This window comes from Serpula lacrymans (assembly GCF_000218685.1).
Source record: "Serpula lacrymans var. lacrymans S7.9 unplaced genomic scaffold SERLAscaffold_21, whole genome shotgun sequence".
Lineage (NCBI taxonomy): Eukaryota > Fungi > Basidiomycota > Agaricomycetes > Boletales > Serpulaceae > Serpula > Serpula lacrymans.
The window spans coordinates 1-20,142 of NW_006763310.1; the positions used below are offsets into that span (position 1 = coordinate 1).

General features: G+C 42.9%; 7 protein-coding genes across 7 annotated transcripts; 2 read left to right on the top strand and 5 right to left on the bottom strand.

Moving 5' to 3' along the window:
* Positions 1-1,043: 1,043 nt before the first annotated feature.
* SERLADRAFT_444054 (uncharacterized protein) lies at positions 1,044-2,114 on the bottom strand (the record flags this gene model as incomplete). Its single annotated transcript, XM_007324686.1, has 2 exons — positions 1,044-1,189; positions 1,271-2,114. 2 exons carry the CDS (start codon positions 2,112-2,114, stop codon positions 1,044-1,046), a joined length of 990 nt encoding a protein of 329 aa, XP_007324748.1.
* A 958-nt stretch (positions 2,115-3,072) lies between these two features.
* SERLADRAFT_444055 (uncharacterized protein) lies at positions 3,073-3,666 on the bottom strand (the record flags this gene model as incomplete). The annotated part of the gene is made up of 1 exon (XM_007324687.1): positions 3,073-3,666. The coding sequence occupies one exon, from the start codon at positions 3,664-3,666 to the stop codon at positions 3,073-3,075; it is 594 nt and encodes a 197-aa protein (XP_007324749.1).
* Positions 3,667-3,981: 315 nt separating this feature from the next.
* On the bottom strand, positions 3,982-4,791 carry SERLADRAFT_444056 (uncharacterized protein; the record flags this gene model as incomplete). The annotated part of the gene is made up of 3 exons (XM_007324688.1): positions 3,982-4,190; positions 4,247-4,341; positions 4,397-4,791. 3 exons carry the CDS (start codon positions 4,789-4,791, stop codon positions 3,982-3,984), a joined length of 699 nt encoding a protein of 232 aa, XP_007324750.1.
* A 4,925-nt stretch (positions 4,792-9,716) lies between these two features.
* SERLADRAFT_481054 (uncharacterized protein) lies at positions 9,717-11,497 on the top strand (the record flags this gene model as incomplete). The annotated part of the gene is made up of 6 exons (XM_007324689.1): positions 9,717-10,049; positions 10,098-10,200; positions 10,264-10,361; positions 10,420-10,463; positions 10,520-10,955; positions 11,008-11,497. The coding sequence occupies 6 exons, from the start codon at positions 9,964-9,966 to the stop codon at positions 11,435-11,437; spliced, it is 1,197 nt and encodes a 398-aa protein (XP_007324751.1).
* Positions 11,498-13,226: 1,729 nt separating this feature from the next.
* Positions 13,227-13,856, bottom strand: SERLADRAFT_444060 (uncharacterized protein; the record flags this gene model as incomplete). The annotated part of the gene is made up of 4 exons (XM_007324690.1): positions 13,227-13,347; positions 13,402-13,592; positions 13,641-13,749; positions 13,822-13,856. The coding sequence occupies 4 exons, from the start codon at positions 13,854-13,856 to the stop codon at positions 13,227-13,229; spliced, it is 456 nt and encodes a 151-aa protein (XP_007324752.1).
* Positions 13,857-14,306: 450 nt separating this feature from the next.
* SERLADRAFT_375129 (uncharacterized protein) lies at positions 14,307-14,940 on the top strand (the record flags this gene model as incomplete). Its single annotated transcript, XM_007324691.1, has 2 exons — positions 14,307-14,590; positions 14,691-14,940. 2 exons carry the CDS (start codon positions 14,307-14,309, stop codon positions 14,938-14,940), a joined length of 534 nt encoding a protein of 177 aa, XP_007324753.1.
* Positions 14,941-16,980: 2,040 nt separating this feature from the next.
* SERLADRAFT_444061 (uncharacterized protein) lies at positions 16,981-17,421 on the bottom strand (the record flags this gene model as incomplete). The annotated part of the gene is made up of 2 exons (XM_007324692.1): positions 16,981-17,088; positions 17,158-17,421. The coding sequence occupies 2 exons, from the start codon at positions 17,419-17,421 to the stop codon at positions 16,981-16,983; spliced, it is 372 nt and encodes a 123-aa protein (XP_007324754.1).
* Positions 17,422-20,142: the final 2,721 nt, after the last annotated feature.

The following is a 20,142-nucleotide window of genomic DNA, read 5'->3' on the forward strand; positions in this document are numbered from 1 at the left end:
GACATATGTAACCCTTCCTAAGCTGTTTGTCTATGAAACTAGATACCTCAAAGTGTCCTTCAAATCTATAGCATGGTCCCAAGGCTTAGCCTCTGGGAAGCGCTCTAATTTGTGTTTAGAAAAGACTTTCCAGAAGCCATGGTACTCGGGAGGTACCAGCCTCTTTATCTCTTCTTCGGGTTTTACCTCATCATCGTCATCGTCTATCTTTTCTAAAGATCTGAGCTCATAAACGTGACCAGCATTTATCTTTTCAAGACGCTTATCATGACGGACATGACTCGGCTTACCCAAGTTCACACATTCCTGAGGGCAACGTGATAATGTGACAACCCCTGTCTGCCAGTCAATCTCAGGATTATGTTTAAATAGCCAGGTCCAGCCCAAGATTAAATTAATCTTCCCTAGTTGGGTAGCTTCAGCAGTGACTCGTTCTCTGTGTCCTTGGTATTCGACAACAAAAGATCATTTGTGTGTGATACAGCCACCTGCGTTAAGTGTACCGTCAATGTTATAGACGGGAATAGATACATCTAATTTTACAAGGGGGAGTCCAATCTGCTCCGCCCAGTCCTGGTCTATGAAGATTCTGTTAGCGCCTGAATCAAGCAGTGCGCTTGTTGGGTGTACTATGCCCCGGGCAAGGTTTTCCACACCAACGTCTAAACAAATTTCCTTTTGGAATAAATATGTGTGCATCAACACACACCTTGGGATTTTGGGAAAGGGTGGCTCCAGAGAAGAAGAAGAAGTATCGAAAGAAACATGTTTTTCTATTTTATTTTTACCAGAATCAAGCACCCTAGTGTTTGTCTCGCCGGGGCCACGCTCCAAAGGAGATGCTGGTGCAGCGGTAGTATCATAAATATTACAATCGCATTGCTTCATACAAGTACATACTTCGGATAACAAATTTAGAAATCTATTTACAAATTGGGGAGCCATCCCCGTCTTTCCTTTATTGCTCGTACAACACCCCGGAGCAGGGGCCACTTTGTTGTGGTTTATTTCATTGTTCGCAGAAGCGAAGGCACCCAAGTGACCTAAGCCCCAAATTCTTTTCCCTGAGCCTTCATCTCATTGACCTGTTGGTCATAGAAAAAGGCTTGGATTTTGTCGTAAGCACAACCAGTCAGAGAGTTGAGCGGGTCGTCCAGTTTTTCGGATTCTAATTGGCGCGCCTGGCGCCCTTGGTTTTTTTTATATTGGGCGGCCTGCACCCCATTTCTGCAGTCTCAGGACATGTGTCCCTCTTGGCCACAGTTGTAACAGTTGCCCTTGAATCTGTGCATCTGTCCGCCTTGGACCCCACCGATATCCATAGGAGCACCCTCTCCTGGCTGCAGCCCGAACGGCTTGAACCGGTGAGAGTGATTATGTTGGTTTGATAACCCAGGGTGCCTCTGGGATGTGTTGTTTTGTTTGGTGGACCCGCCACCTTGGTGCATAGTGTAGAGCTCTATGGCTCTACCGACTCGTCGTACTTCCTCACCCGCCAGGGCCAAGTTGTCGCTTCTTGTATCCTGCAAGTAGATCTGTTCTGCAATGCGAGGGTTCACATTGCGTTCCAGCAGTTCTACTGCATGTTCATTGCCAAGAACCCCTTGGATAGAGAGGGCCAGGAATTGGGTTACGAAGTCATCCGTCCTCATGTTTCCTTGTTTGAAGGAACAGATTTGCTGACGCGCCCAGTCACGCTCAGCTTGCGGTTTGAAGTATTTTTTGATCTCTATCTTGAGATCGTCCCAGGTAGGCCACACTCCCGCAGTGTAGCATTCCTGTAATCTGACTTGGGCGTATTGACCCACCACAGGTCCTTTTAGGCGAGATAGCACCACAGTTGCCACCTCAAAATTGTCGGCAAACACGTCCCGGTTTGCCTTGACCCAAATCTGGAGCTTGATCCACCATTCGGTGAATCGCGCTCTGTCTCCTTCGAAGGTGCCAGGGTCAGCGACGACTTTGACCTTTTTATTGAACTTTTTCTCAACCGAGGGGGTTGCCACAGGGGGGTTTGCCTGCAGCTTGGCGAGTTGCGTGGTCAACGCCAGGATTTGCTGCCGCATGCTATGCAACAGGGCGTTGACATCTTGTTGTTGGGGTTGCAACAACATGTCGACTTGTTCTCTTTATAAGGTAATAAAAATGTAACAGGGGGTCCCTGCTTGCTATCTGCAGATCTATCTCTTCCCAGCTGAGTATCGGGTCTCAATCCCCAACTACTCACACTACAGTATTTGAAATTGTATATAAAAGTTATCGTATTAAACCCTGGTCCGAACGGTTGTCAGGGGGTGGTCCGCTTGTTAAGCTGTCAACCCTTCTCCAGACTGGCGGAGGCAAGTGCCCGGCCTGGTCAGAGGAAAGAGAAAGTGAAGTTTTGTATGTAAATTCTAATCAACAGTGGTTCCACACCGACTGCTGAGCTATAGTACTCCCCTTAATGCTGGGGGCCGCATATCAAAGGTTTTGGGTTCTTCTCCCAAAGCACTACAAGGCCGTCGCTAGGAGCGCACCTATCTGCTATGCGGGATATTCCCAACCAATAACCAAATCTCCTTCACTCTGGAGTCCGGGTGCCCAGTGGGACTTTTGCACAGACGTGCGAGAGAGTAGAAAGAGCAAGTCCTAATGTAACAACCAAGAGTTATTTACTCTGGCGCACACAGGAACACACTATAAAGAAGATGATGAGGGAGTGGTTATCCCTTAGGCTGCAGTGAGTTAGTAGGTATACAACAGGAGGACTCGCTGAGGAGTCTCCTGGATTTATTGGGGTATATATACTACTACAGGTTTTGTTTGTACATATGTACTATACAGTTGATAGAGGCAGTGGCTGATGATGTCATAGGGCCTAGCCCGTATGGCCAGCTCCACTGCGTGAGAGAGTAGAATCTAAAAGAAGAGATAAGGCAACGCGGTGTGAGAAAGAGGAGTTTAGAACAAAAAGGGGAAATGCCGCGTGGCGCCATGTGCGAAAGCTAAAGTACAAAGACAAAGCGGAGATTGAAAAGAAAGGGAATGTCCAACAATTGTGTTATCGTAACATTGAACCCGTGAGAGTGTTGTTTATGTTGGTTTGATGACCCAGGGCTCCTCTGGGAATAGTATGAGCATGGGATAGAAATTGTGAAAGGCACCAACTTGAAGATCAAGGCAGACAAACAGCTGAAGTAGATTGGCTCGCTTTAGCCCTATTTCTGCAATGCGCTCACTATCACCCTGCTGAAGGAGGGGCTCTATGATGGCCTTCAAATGCTCGCCCTTGGATTCACGTTTTTTTGCCACTCTCATCTGCTTTGGCTCCGCGGGCTTTGTTGGTGAGGGGACAGGCTCCTTGACCTCACAAGCACATTTTGATGTGGGGGTAGGTAGCTGAGAAACTGTTGTAACCCCACCACCACACACGGGTGAACGTCCACGAGAAGAGGCTTGCTGAGGGGTGGAATGGGTGGATTGTTGGCACTGATGGCCAGAAGTTGGGACAGGCGGTGGCAGTTCATTGCCGGATGCAGAATGGATAAACACATAGGATGGAAGAGATGGTAGGGCAATACTTGTAGGGTCTGATTCATTGCTGTTGATAGACAAACTAGATAGCAATGGCTCAGACAATGATAAAGGAGCAGTGGACCGGTGGTGATGGAACTGCAGGGAGGCCATGTAAGGGCCTTGATTGCTTTGCGGTGGGTAGGATACGACCGGCAAGTCAGATTGGGACGGATTTGACCTCACAAAAATTTGCTGAGATGCCGAGTTTAAACTGTGACGTTTAATGCTGGGACTGAGCTGCTGACTGGGGGAAATAATGTTCTGAAACTGGCTGCCACTGCCACAGCTATTCACACTTGTGGGTTTGCTACCGCTATTGTGCTGCTCAGTAGTGTTGTAGGGAATGTCAGCCTGCTGAGAGTGATTGCTGCCACTGTACAGACTCTTGTGGCCCCCATACTGGCCCTGACTGTTGTTATGGGGGTCTTATTCTATCATATCCCATCCACCCCCTTGATAATGTATGTTCATGCCTTGCTCAAACGCCCCATCATCACCCCTCATCGAGAAAAAAACAGTCATGGCTTGACCTGCAAGATTTTGGCCAGGTGCGGATGTCGTAGGCTTTGCGTTATATTTCGGTGATGATTTCCAAAATGCGTTGAGGCAATCCCACCAAGGGAACTTTGCCCGGACTCATTCTTCATCAAGTCAATATGTAACTACTACATATAAGTAACCTACTACTTACCTAGAGGGCTACTGAACTGAGCATCAGATGGATCATCTGAGATGAGACCGCTGCCTGTGGAGCCTAAGTCACACATATGGCTCTTGTAGGCTTTACTGAGGCTTATCAACAGGTTAGTCAATGATTGGAGGGATATGTCGTGAAATATACCTTGTGAGATGGTTCTGAACAGACTCACCAAACCATTTGTGGTAATGATCAACAGATATCTGAAGATCAGTATTGGAATCATTGTTGAAGACATGGCGGGCAATACACCTGTGTAATGCTGCCTTGGTGTATTTTGTGCTCTTCAAAGTGTCCCAGTTTTCTTCCTTTGCAACCACAGGGGAGTCTGAAAATAATACATATCTATGTTTAGGATGCTTTTCCAACCAATTGACCAACCTGTCTGTGCGGGATTTGGTCCAATTAATCTGAGAGGGTCTGGGGGGTTTACCTTGTTTTTGAAGGGTTTCTACAGAAGCAGTTTGGCAGCTTGTCTCTGTTGCATTCAAATCGTGAGGATTGTCAGAGGACTGAGAGTGCTCGGATGGTAGGGCCATGACTTGAGTAAGGGTGCGGGGGACCACCAGACACACCAGACACACACCCTTCCAGCCTGTAGCAAGGTTAAAGCGCCGATTTGTCTCGGAGGACTTGCCGCATAGTTTTATTCAATTTTCTAAAAAATATTATTATTTGGTATGAAATTCAGTTACCTGCCCCGCATTCCGTCCTGATGATGTGGCAACCTTGAAGCCAGAGATCCCGATCTTGTCTAAGCGACTTTCTTCAACATCCACCTTGAACAAGGCTAGTGAACGCAGTGAAAATTGTAGCCACATTGGAAATTCTCATGCTTATAAGAACAGACAGCACAAGTGACTTTTGACTCGATAAAATTTGATCACTTAACTGTATTATTATTACTCAAAAGATAATGTAGAGCAGCTCGGTCAAGAGCAGCGGAATGCTTTTGATACCATTGTGCAGTCAAATCATCATAATTGGGGAACAACTTGCTTTATTCACAGTGTTGGAGGTACTTGTAGGGGAAAACCTTATCTCTGTAATACAATCACTGCTGTTGTTTGAGCAAGGGATAATTATAATGTTACTCTATATGTAGCATCCTCTGGGATTGCATCCCTGCTCTTGGGGGGTGACCGCACAGCGCATTTGTGCCTTGGAATCCCTATTCCTGTGAATGAGGTATCCACATGGATTCCAAGGAAGTAGACTTCCTCGGTATGATAATAGGCCAAAAAGGAATCAGGATGGATCATGAGAAAGTTCAAGCTATTTTGAACTGGCCTGAACCTACTCGCGTCAAAGGAGTTAGGGCCTTCCTTGGCTTAGGCAATTTTTACCAAAGATTTGTTGAAAACTTTGCAAAAATAACAAGACCGTTGAACGATCTCACTAAAATGGATATCGTTTGGCACTGGGGCGCCAAAGAACAAGAGACTTTTGATAAGCTTAAGTAGGTATTTACAACAGCGCCCATATTAGCATTTCCAGAATTAGACAAAGAGTTCCGACTAGAAACCGACTCTTCTGATTTTGCTACTGGGGCTGTCAGCAGCAGCAGATTGAACCCGCAAAACTGCAGATAACTTGCGAAGAAAATGAGTAGTACTGCTGAACATTTATCTTTTTTTGTAGGTTTGATATTTTTCCTTTGCTCGTTTATATGTTTCATATCATGTTTCATGTTTACTTACACAAGTCTTATGGTGTTTATGTTGTTATGTACTTCTGTTGTTGTATATGCTGTATGTCTTTCTAGTTATGTTTTGGCCTTTGTTGGTTTATGTCAAGAATAAACATTGTGTTGCTGTTGTGAAACCATAAAACATATGTGAAGTATGTAAGTATCAGTACAAGTGACTGTTGAAGAGAGCATCAAAAAGAGTCTGCCTAAGTGATTGACTAGGATTCTGTGGTGCAGGATTATCCTTATCCTCTTGTCTATTTGAATCATCCACATCCATGTCAATGCCTCTCTCATGATTGCAATTATCTAGTTCTTGTTGTATTTCCTGCTGCCAATCATTAGGAATAGTGGCACCTGACTGCCTGTTTTCTTCAATACTGATGATAAGGTTGGGCAGAATAAAGCAGCAACGAATCCAGATAATGGTAAACTTCTTCTTGTTTTCCGAGTCAATTTGTACCCGTAACTCTTTGAGGGTTTGGAATCGGATCTTGAAAAGTCCAATGGCATGTTCACAGCATATCCGGATACGTGACAACTGGTAGTTAAACTGAGACTGTCTTGCAGTGAGGCCACGGCCTGAAGCCTGTTTGAATGGTGCTACACACCAAGGTGTGATAGGATATGCAGAGTCTGCCCAAAGCCATTCACCTGGTGCAAGAATGACTTCATGATTGCGTGATATGAGGGTGTCTTGAAGGGCAGATGAGTTGTGGGTGCTCCCTGTATGTCCTAGGCCATAATCCACAATCCTGAGATTGTGTGGAAGAATTATAATCTGGGGAAAGGATCAGATTATTCCTATAATTCTGAAGTAATACAAATCACCTGAGAATTCAAGGAATAATTGGATTTCCTGTCAAAGAAGGTCTCCACAAAGTAGCTTGGCTTTTGGAAGAGACAAAAGTTGGTGCCATCAACTGCCAAACATCCATATCTCCACTCTGCACACACTTGACTCTCTACCCATGCCTTGGCAGCATCTTTCTCCTGCTGAGTAGGGGGCCCCATAACTTCATCATGCAAAGACAGAATAGCAATCATACACCAATTGGTGCTATTCACTACAGTCCCAACAGAGAAACCTGCCCAGTCAGCTATGTCAGCAGGAGTGGCTCCATTACCATAATGTCCTAGACGATTCAAAAACATAGAGAGCTGGTGCTCTACAGGGGTTTGTGGTGTATTGGAATTATTATGGAATATGGGGTGATTACTGATCCTAGCCAAAATAGCATCAAAAGTTTCTGGTCAACATTGATTAGCATGTTGGAATCGAGTCTGATTGTGTTGGCGTGACCACTCCATATGAGGGAACTGGGATAATCGGGGTGCTGCTGGGTATGTGGTAAATACTCTGGTATTTTGTATTTCACTAGATAAATGCAGGTATTCTGCAATTAATATTTGTATATGACGTGCTTGAGGACGTAAATGCACTGCTGGCATGTCCTGTGCCTGCTGGACAGATGATATACCTAACATATTCAAGATAAAATTGTTAGAATTTATATAAACAATGAAATGATAGACTCACCTGACATAGCAGACATGGACTGTATCAGGGACAACGGACTGCTCGGAAGTGACAGGTCACGTGACCCATCACCTTCCAAATTGCCATCTTGATTTTTGGTTTGGGACATCGGAGAATGCCGGCGGATCAGCTGGCGGAGGAGAAGTATGAACAAGCTGTCGAGTTCGTTGAGGTGCTGCTGGCAAAGGGTAGGCTGGTGTCATCAGGACATTGTGCTTGGGGATTCAAGGGGGGCATGCCCAACTTTATATGTCATTACTCAAATGCTATTCATTCTCCTCCTCAATGTACACCGGTTTTTTGTACAGGTATATCTATTTAATTTTACAGCCTCGGTTTGATGTAAGTACATAGTTGTTGCTTCAATTGCCGTTGCTAAGCTGACAGTGCTTGGTTACAGCTTTTGCTGCTCCTCAACATCCACCTTGAACGAGGCTACTACTACTGTACTGCTGCTCCTGTGTTGCCACAAAAACCACATGAGCAAAACTAAGCAAAATAACCGATGCAACGTGGCTTGCACGCGGCATTTAGAACCACTGTCCCCTTTGTTATAGATAGAATAGAATAGAATATAATATAATATATACCACAGCCTCTGGCATACCTGGCCCATGGTTACTGATGAATTCTTTGATGATGTACAACTTAGTATGAAGATGAATTTCTGCAGATACAAAGAATAGGAAATGTAACAACCAAGAGTTAGTTACTCTGGCACACACTAAGGCACACTATAAAGATGATGATGAGGGAGTGGTTACCCCTTAGGCTGCAGTGAGTTAGTTGGTATACAACAGGAGGACTCGCTGAGGAGTCTTCTGGATCTATTGAGGTATATATACTAATACAGCGTGTTTGTACTTATGTACTGTACAGTTGATAAAAAGCAGTGGCTGATGATGTCAGAGGGTGCAGCCCGTGTGACCAGCTCCACTGTGTGAGAGACTTGTAGCTAAAATAGAAATAAAGGCAGCGCAGCACGAGAAAGAGGAGTTTGAACGAAATGGAAAGTGCCGCATGGCATGAAGTGTGAAAACTATAGTAAAAGGTTAAAGCAGAGAATGAATATTTAAAGGAAAGGTCCGAAAATTGTGTTATCGTAACAGGAAAAGTATTCGAATACAAAGAACTCAGTGGTTTTGTGTGAGAATGTAAGGCCATATCATGCTGAAGTCTCCGTTGCATTTGAAAATATCTAAATGCCAGATGATTGTCTGTCATTCTGGTTCACCTCTCCTTCCATATTCATTTGAGGTGTCTTTGGGCGATATTTTGAAAATTGAACATCGCTGGTTGAAAGCTGAACACATTGTCTCTGCACATTCAATAGCCATATGGCATGTGTGTTGCTCTGGTGAAACACCCTGAACGTTGTCTCCATCTGCTACATTGATAATTTGGAACCCTCAAGCGCGATATTTGGCAAGACAAGCGGAAATGCGGGTTGGATGCAGACCTAAAGGGGAAACTACCATAGGGTTCAAAAGTGTTCTGTATTGGGATGTGATGATTGGATATGCTGAAAAGAAAGATTCAGCAGAGACGTAATTCATGACTGCTGTTAAATGGAATCAAAAAATTGATGTTACTACACAAGGAGAGCCTGCCAGCTGGTATTTCATAGGGACATGATAATCCACCTTGACACTGGCTGCAAAAGTTTGACTAAGCATACATCCTTTTCATTCTGTAGGTCTTGAACCTTTATCAATACAACTGCTCCTTCCATTGATGCGCGAAGAACAAGGCAAGGGGGAAAACACACCAAGCATGACAGACTTTTGCATTATTCTGACAAAACCTTGTAGGTCCAAAAATACAATCAAATATTTTAACTACTTTCAGGCTTTTTCATCAATTTTGGGTGTGACAAAAGTTAGTTATGCTTGGTGTGAAACAACATAATGGTGGTACAGTTGTAGAATACGGACCGAATTTAGGGGGAGAAAAACGCCAGTCAGATGGCATCAACATCACGTGATTTAAGCCGGGCCGGACAACCCTGCAAAAACAGACGGGACACTTTTTCTCACCCATACCTGGGCCAGGAATATATCCTGACTTCCTCATGTCCTGTCTGATTCCGGTGACTATCTATTTTACTCGGGTATCTAGACATTATCCATAGCCAGTTAAAACCTGGTTTCCGCAGTGAAATGATATTTATTTCAAGTTATGCACTGCCGATTACAAAGCCCTCTGACCCAGATGGCGGATCCTCTGACTCAGATATCGCTGTTTTGCAAAAAGCCATCTGGACTATGAGCCTGTCACAGAACAATTATTCGTAGTTGAATCACATTCCATATCAGACATCGACTCAGGCATCAGAAAAACTTGGACATGTGATATCATCGATGAAGCCAAGCGTGTTGGTTCCCAGGCATTACTGCTTCCAGGCTGATAGTACCGTTTTGTTCGCTCTAACAGATTCGTTTGCGGCCTCTAACTTGTTAACCATGCTCAGCCTCAGCGCTCATGCCTGATCTTACAATGCTATACAGTGGTACTCCTGAGAAGGTGTCAGGCCAGGCCTTCGGTATATATATGCATATAAGGTACAGGTAGGTTGTTTTGTTACTCCTAGTCCTCATTGTCACTGGGATGTCTAGCTCTAATGAATTGAAGAACCCCCATACCCCCTTGGCATATTTATCGCTAGACGTGGCAAATCAAGTTGAAGTTGCCAGGTATCTTTACGCCGTCACTCTTGGTGTAAGTCCCAGTTGTTTCGGGTTGCACATCGTCGGAGGCCCACCGTCTGACGCTTGTTCCAAGGCATATGTGTGGGACATTGCAACCAACTTGGATAACGACTATAAACTCCTTGTCCACCACCGGGTTGGTTTTCCCACTATTGCTTATTGGTTATCAAGGTAATCTGTCCGCTTGAGCACATTGCTACCAATAGTTTTCTAAATCATTACATGTTAGAGTTTTCACCCTGAGCTGGATCCTTACTATGCTTATTTTCCAAGGTAAATGTCTTTATTATGTCATGCAGCTCCTGTGCTAATGTCGCTTTTAACTGTAGCTGATTTCATACCAAACTGCCAGGCACTGCAGATTGCTATGGGTGTATGCCTTGTTCTAGCACAATCAGCGACATCCTTGCTTTTTCTTCTACGGGCTCTGGCAATATGGCGTGGGAGTCACCGAACTTGTGCTATGTTCATCGTTTTATGGGTGGCTGTCGTTGGGTCGTCACTGTCAGTGCCCATAGGCACTGTTCCTGGAAATATAGGTCCAACACAACAATGTATTGTCCTCAAAGTTTACGGATATGCTGAGCTATTTTCAGCGGTAGCGATGCTGAATGATAGTGTGATACTTTTTGCCATATCATATCGCATCCTCACGCGCTGCACATTAGAAAAATCATTTAAATCCCAGATAGGGGCCTTCCTTGGTCAAGGCTCCATCCCGAAACTCTCTCGTGCTCTTCTGCAAGGCGGTCTACAATATTACCTGTAAGTTTACTCCCATCATTCAAACCTTAGAAATTTGTTCATGTACAATCAGCATAGCGGTTTTGGGGAATATCCTACTCCTGGTACTTTTAGGGATATCTAGCGTCCCTGTTGTTTATCACGGGATGTGTACAGTGCCTGTCATGGCCCTTATCAACGCCATGGGATGCATAGTCTTCAGAAAGATTAAGTTCGGTTTAATCAGTTCTGATGGAACAGTATACACGCGATCAAGATTGCACACTTGCAGAGAACCACATGGAAACCATTTGACCCTGCACATTTGCAGGAGCCGCTGTGGGGATGGCGATAGGCGTTATCCAGAGCTTCCGAATCATATACAGCAGTTCGTGGCATCTCACACGATGGAAACAGATACAGAGGCAACGCGGGTGATTGAAGATTCTACGGGAAGGACATGTCCCAATCCATCCAATATGTCCACAATTTCTGATGCTACTCTTGACATAATGGATAAATAATTAGATACCGTTATCACCGCACTTTCGATAAAATATTCACTTCATGTTATTCTATCAAAATTGTGAGTACATGTCCTGAGGTTCAATTGTCAGCCACCCACAATCACAACTCAGGCGGCACTTCAGAGAGGGATCCTAGGTCTTACAGATGAGATTTATATGTAGGGCAGAATTATTCTGTGAGACATGCTATCCACAGTTCATCAGGAAAGGTGCATTTTTCTTTCAGTAACTTTGGGGACTTGAGCTGTCTTAAACCCAGGACAAAATCATATGAAGACCATCAGGAAATTGAGGATGTTGTGACAATTGTTTATCAATCCTTATAAGCTATATAAAATGTGACAAGGATCAGTATTGCAGTCACAAAGATCATGAATAATAAGCTAGAAAATATTTTGTGAATCCTACCATCTACCAATGGGTTGTCTTCATACGACAGTTTAGTGTTAAATATGATATTGATTGTGTTATCTGTCAGCCAAAAATGCAATGTACATATTACAATTTGTGTCAGATGGCAGATATTGGACAGAGATATCACTATAAATAGCATGCCAAATACTCCCCAGGATGACCAACATTACACTTTTCATAATTATGTGTCAGATGGCAGTTATTAAACATGGACATCACTTTCAATAGCATTCCAAATGCTCCCTTTTATGATTAACATTGTATATACTAGTAGCTATCACGATGGGGATAGCACTGATAGTGATTATTGAGCACAAATGTTATTATCACAATTGTTGCAGTATTTGCATACCAATCAAGCCATGCTATGTGTTATAGGATTGGTAGCCTGACCAACTGTAGTACAAGGAGTACATCTTATCTACCACTGTAGACAATAAATTATATTTTGAAAACAACAAGTCATAAATGATAACATCCATCAAGTCTGATCAAATGTTCAACTGTGTCCACAGATATTATATGGATAGATCAATAAATGCAAGAACATAATATTTTTATTTTATTTATGCATGGAGGTGTTGAAAGTAGAAAGATTTCTCATATATATACTCCAACAGTTCTTGGACTTTGGCAGTGACCGCTTTTAGAGTAGATTACATAATCACATACTTATACGTAGCATGACAGCCAGCTTGCACCTCAGCTCTTGAAACTAGAGACTAAGGTGAGATATTCATCACACTACTATATATACTTTACTGATTATTCCTAGACTTAATCTTTTGTCTAGGTTAGTTAAATAGCAGCTCTCAAAACTAGTGTTTCTTCTCAACCTTCTTTCAAAAGGAGGTATGACACTAAGAACAGCTATCTAATCAGGCTCAAGAGTCAGAATCATTCCTTTGATCCATTTCCTTGAGAGCTTTTTGCTTTTCCCTAATTCTGGCTAAAGCATTATGTTTAGCTATTGGTTGTTGAGCAGAATAATATGTAGGGAAAATTTGGCTACATAAAGATTATCAACACACCTCCTGTAGAGAAAAATATACACTTGCCAATTCCACCATATAAGGAGATCATCAACATCCTGCCCCTTGTCAGTGTCTTCAAATAATTCTTAAACAAACAAGTAAAATTTTTTGGAGTCTGTAACAGTATCTGTATGCAAAAATACAGGTGGAGAACACAAAGCAAAGTGGACCTAATAGTATACCAGTGAAAAATATGTAAATATAATTAAGTACCAAGTAAAAAAAATACCTGTGTGCCAATATATGTGAGGGATGCAGCAGTGACATGAGTCATGCCATGTATGCCTGCCAAAGAGTGTCAAAACTTGAATCACACAATATAGATTTACTCACCAAAACTAAAATTCTACTCTGGAATCATGCCTTCCACGGATCTGCTGATTCATAGATGTAGCCTGCATAAAGAAAAACAGGCCACCAGAGATGGCTAATTCTCCACTTTGAAATTTCTCTTTGATTCTGAAAATAAAGTATGCGTGAGCATAGTCCACACATGAATAAGTGACAGCCTACACTGAATTAGGCCAATCCAACCCAGCAGGGAAGAAACCCCCACTGAGTTTGTGATTGTAACCATGGCCACTCTTGATATTCCTAGCAAGAGGTGGTATGAGAGGTTGTCCGTGGGGATTGATCCAATCTAGAACGGCACTTTTCAAACTTTTGGTATTGTCGCTCCTAGCATCTGCAGCACCTTTTGTGATCTTCAAGCGCAATAGTCAGCAGGAACCACATCTATATATGAAATCTACCAGTTTGGCAATAAGCCCAGCCTCCTCCTCAGATCCTTCCATCAAACATTCTTTTAGTCCTGAAATGGTCTTAAGTAGCTTGGTGAACACATTATGTTCTTGCCTTTCCCTACCACAGTGATCAATAAAAATTGCTGCATGATTAGAAAATTTAAACCGTAAAGTTCTCATCAGAGGTTACCATTTCATAGAGTTGAGTAATGGGTGGGCACACATTTTGAACCCTCTTGGCTTTATAGAGCTGGTTTGGTAATTCATCTGGGCCACACCAGGTTAAACAGCATTTACCTTTGCTTTACTAAATGACTTTTTAATCAATAATAAGGAATGTAAAACTTCTGCAATGACTTTCTATTCCAAGATACGGTGGGTGACAAACAGTGCACTTCTGCACAAGGTCCCAGTGCATCCCTCAGTTCTAGACTTCCCGGTTACCTCAATGATATTTTCCCCCTCTAGAATAGATATCAGGAGTTTATGAGGGTGTCTTGGCAGTGGAGATATTTGAAATATATGCGTTGGCATGGATTTGCACACCAACATGGCTGTCACCCTTCCCCGGGGTCTCTAGCATTATTTTGCCCGGCTTGCCCTCAGCCGGGTATCAATGTCTTGCTTGATTAGAAGCAGGACCCCCTTAGGCAATATCACTTGAGGACTTTTGTCATGGACAAGAACTTTGATGCAGAGTGCATAAAGTCAAAAAAACCCTATGATGATATCACATCAGCCGATGGCACAGCATTCTTGACGGTAAACCAACTGTACATGGAGCACCTCAAAATTGCCAAAAAAAATAAAGTGCGGTCTACTTGTAATGATCACAGAGCTGTAAACCTGGCAAACAAGGACCAGCAGCACCTCAATGCTACTGGGATTGGTGCTACTGCCTATGCCCAGCATGGAGTATTTTGCCCGGGTGCCGTAGTGGATTTTCAGAAAGTTAAATGGTGAGTTGCCCACAAATCTGTGATTGTGGCAATTTCTCACTCTTCATAACCAAATAAACATGGACTATTCCCTGTGTCAGGCCTTGTCCTCATTGGCCAGGATTGACTCAGCCATAGTCCTCTACAATATAATGTGCCAATATAATAAACACTTCTTGAAGAGGGTCCTTGAAAGTCCTTATCTTCAGGTCCCCAGTGGTGTATCCATGTACAAGGACATTGGATTATTTCATGTGTATAGTCATCAAGACATCTGCTTCCCAAGATACGCCCCTGCTATGAGCAAGTCATATAGGCAAGAAATATTGGACGATCATATGTGTGATTCCAATTGGAAGAAGTTTATATAAATGGGTAGGTCCCAGGCTTCAATAATTCACCCATATTCATGACTAAGTGCATGCCTAGTCCCGGCGCTTTGCAAGAAGTTCAAAAAGGTTCAACAAGGCTTGCTATCAAGCAAGCTTGCATTTGAAAAAATCAATTCCACTGCAGACTTTAAGGACACAGAGGCCTGGATTGCCCAGGAAAAAAAGGCACAGCAAAACTGGCTGCATAAAGAAGATGCCATGGATATATATGAAGTCTCTTTGGCAAAATTACCCAGCAAAGCAGAAATCCAGCTACATTTATCGCAACAGGAAACAAGAAATGGAGTGGTTTGAGGAACCGCTGCTTTGTTATCAATGGGTCTGAAGTTGGAAGAGACTCAGTAAGTCCCTGGGCCACCGGGATCACGGGAATATATGTTTTGCTAAATACTGATTAATTCTACCTGACAGGATACAGCTGCAAATGTATGCAAAATAAATTAACCAAAAGGGCACAACTGCAGAGAAACTGAAGTTAGAGGAAAGGCATCAATGCTTGCTCTCCCACGTAGATGCTTTCAACTTCAAGGTTGAAAGGTATCTAGGCAATATAATATTGCTGAGCTTCTTGAGGAGGTCCTGGGGTGGCCAAACTCTGACAAAGATGGCAATGCAGAAAACATAAATCTGTTTGACCTCCCGGGTTCCTTTGATGGCGATGATGAGCCTATTGAGAGGAGAAAATTGGTGTTACCCTCTAACTTAGGAAAAGGCACTTGCAAAATCAAAGGCCTACATCATCTAGTAAGTCAGGAGCTTACACTCTGGAAAGGTCAGGCCAACAATGCCTTGCATCAGATACGTATTCTACTGGGTCAAAAGTCTTTTCTGTTCAGGACAAAGGTGAGAGTGGCCCAGGGCTCTCAAAAGACAAAGTTGAAGGCTTGGGCAAAGGTTAGCCACATGAAAGCCAACGTCAAAGTCCATTCAGCCATATATAAGAGAGCCTGGCATGCAATCATATCTCTGGGGTGCCGGGCAAAAATATTACAAAAATATCAAGAGGTCCTATTATAAGATAGTTTATCCACTTTTTCACTCACTCCTCTCTGCTTGCTCTCTCTGTGTGCTAGAGTATAAAAATTTTGGTTGTAACAGCCCAGGTGGTATACTTTGTTGGACTCTGCTGGCCCCATCTATATATTAATATCATTGGGTAATAATGCCCCATTTAACGCGGAAGGTTATTACTATACTATGTGATCCAAAAGCTTGGCAAGGTGTTCACCAAAACCAGCAGTTTTATCTGTGAATACAACGAAAATATTAAGCTCATTATCTTTGAATATCTGTTCTTCTAAACCTGACAAAGGTCCATTTTCTGGATATAATTTAACAATGCTAAAATCAAAAGAAATGTTAGTCCATAAACAATTGGGGGATTTCAACAATAGCAAAAAATCCCAGATTTTGTTCTTTTGAACACTTTCCAGGACCTACAATATTCAGCATACCTTTAACGTCAACAGGTGTATATGATAAGACCAATATGGTAGAAACAATGTTCATGTTGATAGTTCCATCTCCTGCAATTCTACGACCACCACCAACATCCAGGAGCCAGCTAGCAAAGGCTTCACTTTCTGGAGTACGGTCTAGGCACATGTTCTGTGTGAGATAGCATGGATATTTTTCCACAGTTGTGACCATCCAAGAGAGGCAGAAATAATATGTTGCCTTGACCCTCTTGGAACAATAGGTGTTGTTACAACACTCCAGTGGCTGGGCACCCTGGGTGGCAACAAAAAATGGAGTTGATCTCCAGGATGCAGCCGAGGAGATTCGAAAAATAGGTAGGGCCATAGAGCTCTACAAAATGCATCAAGGTGGCGGGACCACCACCAAAAACAGAGAGTTGTCTTGCCTCATATCTTGCAGGTAGAGCTGTTCTGCAATGTGGGGGTTCACATTGCGTTCCAGTAACTCTATTGCATGTTAATTACATAAACCCCCTTGGATTGAGAGGGCCAGAAACTGGGTAACATAATCATTGATCCTCATGTTTCCTTGCTTGAAGGATCAAATTTGCTGGCGCGCCCAGTCACGCTCAGCTTGCAGTTTGAAGTATTTTTTGATTTCTACCTTGAGATCATCCCAGGAAGGCCACACTCCTGCGGTGTAGCACTCCTGTAATCTAACTTGGGTGTATCAACCCGCCGCAGGTCCTTTTAATCGAGATAGCACCACAGTGGCTACCTCAAAGTCGTCGGTGAACGCATCCCAGTTTGCTTTTATCCAAATTTGAAGCTTGATCCACCATTCTGCAAATCGAGCCTGCTCTCCTTTGAAAGCGCCAGGGTCAGCAACGATCTCAACTTTCTTATTGAACTTCTTTTCTACTAAGGGGGCTGCTGCAGGGGGGTTCTCCTGCAACTCGGCGAGTTGTGTGGTCAATGCCAGGATCTGTGCACGCATGTTGTGCAACAGAGCATTGACATCTTGTTGAGGTTGCAACAACATGTTGACTTGTTCTCTTGGTAAAGTAAAAAAATGTAACAGGGGGTCCCCGCTTGGTATCTGCGGATCTACCTCTTCCCTGCTGAGTGTCGGATCTCAATCTCCGACTACCCACACTATAGTGTTCGAAAAGTATGTAAAAGTTATAGTAATTGAACCCTGGTCTGAATGGTTGTCAGGGGGTGGCCCGCTTGTTAAGCTGTCAGCCCTTCTCCAGACTGGCGGAGGCAAGTGCCCGGCCTGGTCAGAGGAAAGGGAAGGAGAAGTTTTGTATGTAAATTCTAATCAACAGTGGTTCCACACCGACTGCTGAGCCAAAGTACTCCCCTTAATGATGGGGGACACGTATCGAAGGTATTGGTTCTTCTCCCAAAGCACTACAAGGCCGTCGCTAGGAGTGCACCTATCTGCTATGTGGGGTATTCCCAACCAATAACCAAATCTCCTTCACTCTGGAGTCTGGGTGCCCAGTGAGACTTTTTGCACAATTTGCAAGAGAGTAGAAGAGCAAGTCCTAATGTAACAACCTAGAGTTAGTTACTCTGGCGCACACAGGAACACACTATAAAGGTAGTGAATGGGGAGTGGTTACCCCTTAGGCTGCAGAAAGTTTGTTGGTTAACAACAGGAGGACTCGCTGAGGAGTCTCCTTGATCTATTGGGGTTTATATACTGTTACAGGTTTGTTTGTACATATGTACTATACAGTTGCTAAAGGCAGTGGCTGATGATGTCATAGGGTGCAGCCCGTGTGACCAGCTCCACTGCGTGAGAGACTTGTAGCTAAAAATAAGAAGAAAGCAGTGTGACGCGAGAAAGAGGAGTTTGAACAAAAGGGAAAGTGCCGCATGGCACAGAGTGTGAAAACTACAAAAGAAAGTTGAAGAAAAGAATGAAAATCAAAGGAAAGGTCCAAAAATTGTGTTATGGTAACAATTAAACATTTTAACTATTTTCAGACTTTTTCATTAATTTTGGGTGTGACAAAAGTCGGTTATGCTTGATGTGCATAGAAGGGGGGTAGTGTTACAACAACATAATTTCAGCCACATCACTTTTAAACTCCTATTTAACTTTCTTTCCAAATATGGATACTTGTGCTGCACAGTATTTTCCTTGTTTATTTATTCTCAGCTTTAACTTATATTTCTTGCACTGTAAGTCTTGCTCTTTGATGATCTCTTTTGTTGTCTCATCAGAGAACACCCTTTTTTGTGACTTGTATCTATCTTACTATCTCAATATTGTACCTTTCTGTCTAAACTATTATGAGCTTGTACCAATTCTTTTGCAACGTGAATATTGCAAAGATACTTTGGACATCCTTGGTGTGTCAATTATTTCACCTTCAGACAAAAAAAGCATGTTTCCACAAGAAAAAAGGTAGAGTCATGTAGACTCTTGACCACAATGAAGCAATCCACCAGTCCTGGCCCTCTGTTGTACCCCAAAACATTGTTTTTTGGTGTCTAAATAATTATATGCATGTTTAAGGTGGTCCATGGGTCCCGTCTGTTTTGTCTGTTTTTCCAATGGAAAAGATGTCAATGTTGTCCATGTTCAATCTGATTCTCCCTTACCTTTAAATTTAAAACCACTAATTATTGACAATGCCTTTATTATTAGAAACTGTATAACTCAAACTGTCTCTTCTCAATTCACATTTGGCAATCCCTCAATAAATAGCTTAATGCTTAGTTGTGGAGGCATAATCTCCTGCTCATCCACAGCAGCATCACTTAATATTTGTACAGATTGCCATAATTAATTGGAGAAAGGCTTTGTACCTCAGTTATTTTTAGCTAACATGTTACATATATAGAGGTGTATTTCCAAATTTATTCCCCAATTTAACCTGAGTAGGATAAAATGCTTTCCCCTTGTATTGCATGACTGCACATGTTATCAGACCATATTATTTTTCTGGTATATTGCAACCTAAAGTATTTTATGGAAAAATATCCACACATTTGTCGGAAATCCCCTCCAAAGACCATTGTAATACCTCCAAACAGAAGCTGATTATCCAAAATTTCCCGCAATATATGATCCAATGCTTCAATTCCGTGACAGTGTTGCATTGGTGCTTCATCCCAGACAATAACACCAGTATGTCTCGATACCTCATGGAGGTCAGAGTGTTTCCAGATTCTTATGGTCGGTCCAAATTTCAAACTGGTGCCTAGCACCTTCTAAGTAATGCCGCCAGTGCTCTAGAGCTCTAATGATGGCCAGCATCTCTTTGTTGTAAATTTTATAGTTGCGCTCCGTAGGCGACGAACTATGTGATAAATAGGCACAAGGCCTCCAAAGATGGTCAGGGCATTTAATTGACAAAGAGCTCCCCACCAACATGCTTATGCCAGAAAACACCATAGACTCATTAGTTGATGTTTATCTATTGCCTTGATCCTCGCGGACTCAGGCACATAGATCTTGTTTTTAAAATGAAAGAGCCCGTCTTTCCATATATATTTTTCATTGCCATCAAGGCGCAATTTTTCTTCTGAGGAGATGTCTTTCTTAAAGACTTCCAGAAGATCGGAATCTTGCCCAATTCTAACATTGGCAACCCTTGATTGGTCTATCAGGGTGACACCTTTGTTATCATCCTCGATGACATTGGCATGATCCTCTCTTCTGGATAAAGCATCCGCTTTCCCCATAGAGCTTCCAGGCTTATGAATTAATTTATAATTAAACCTAGACAAGTACACCACGTAG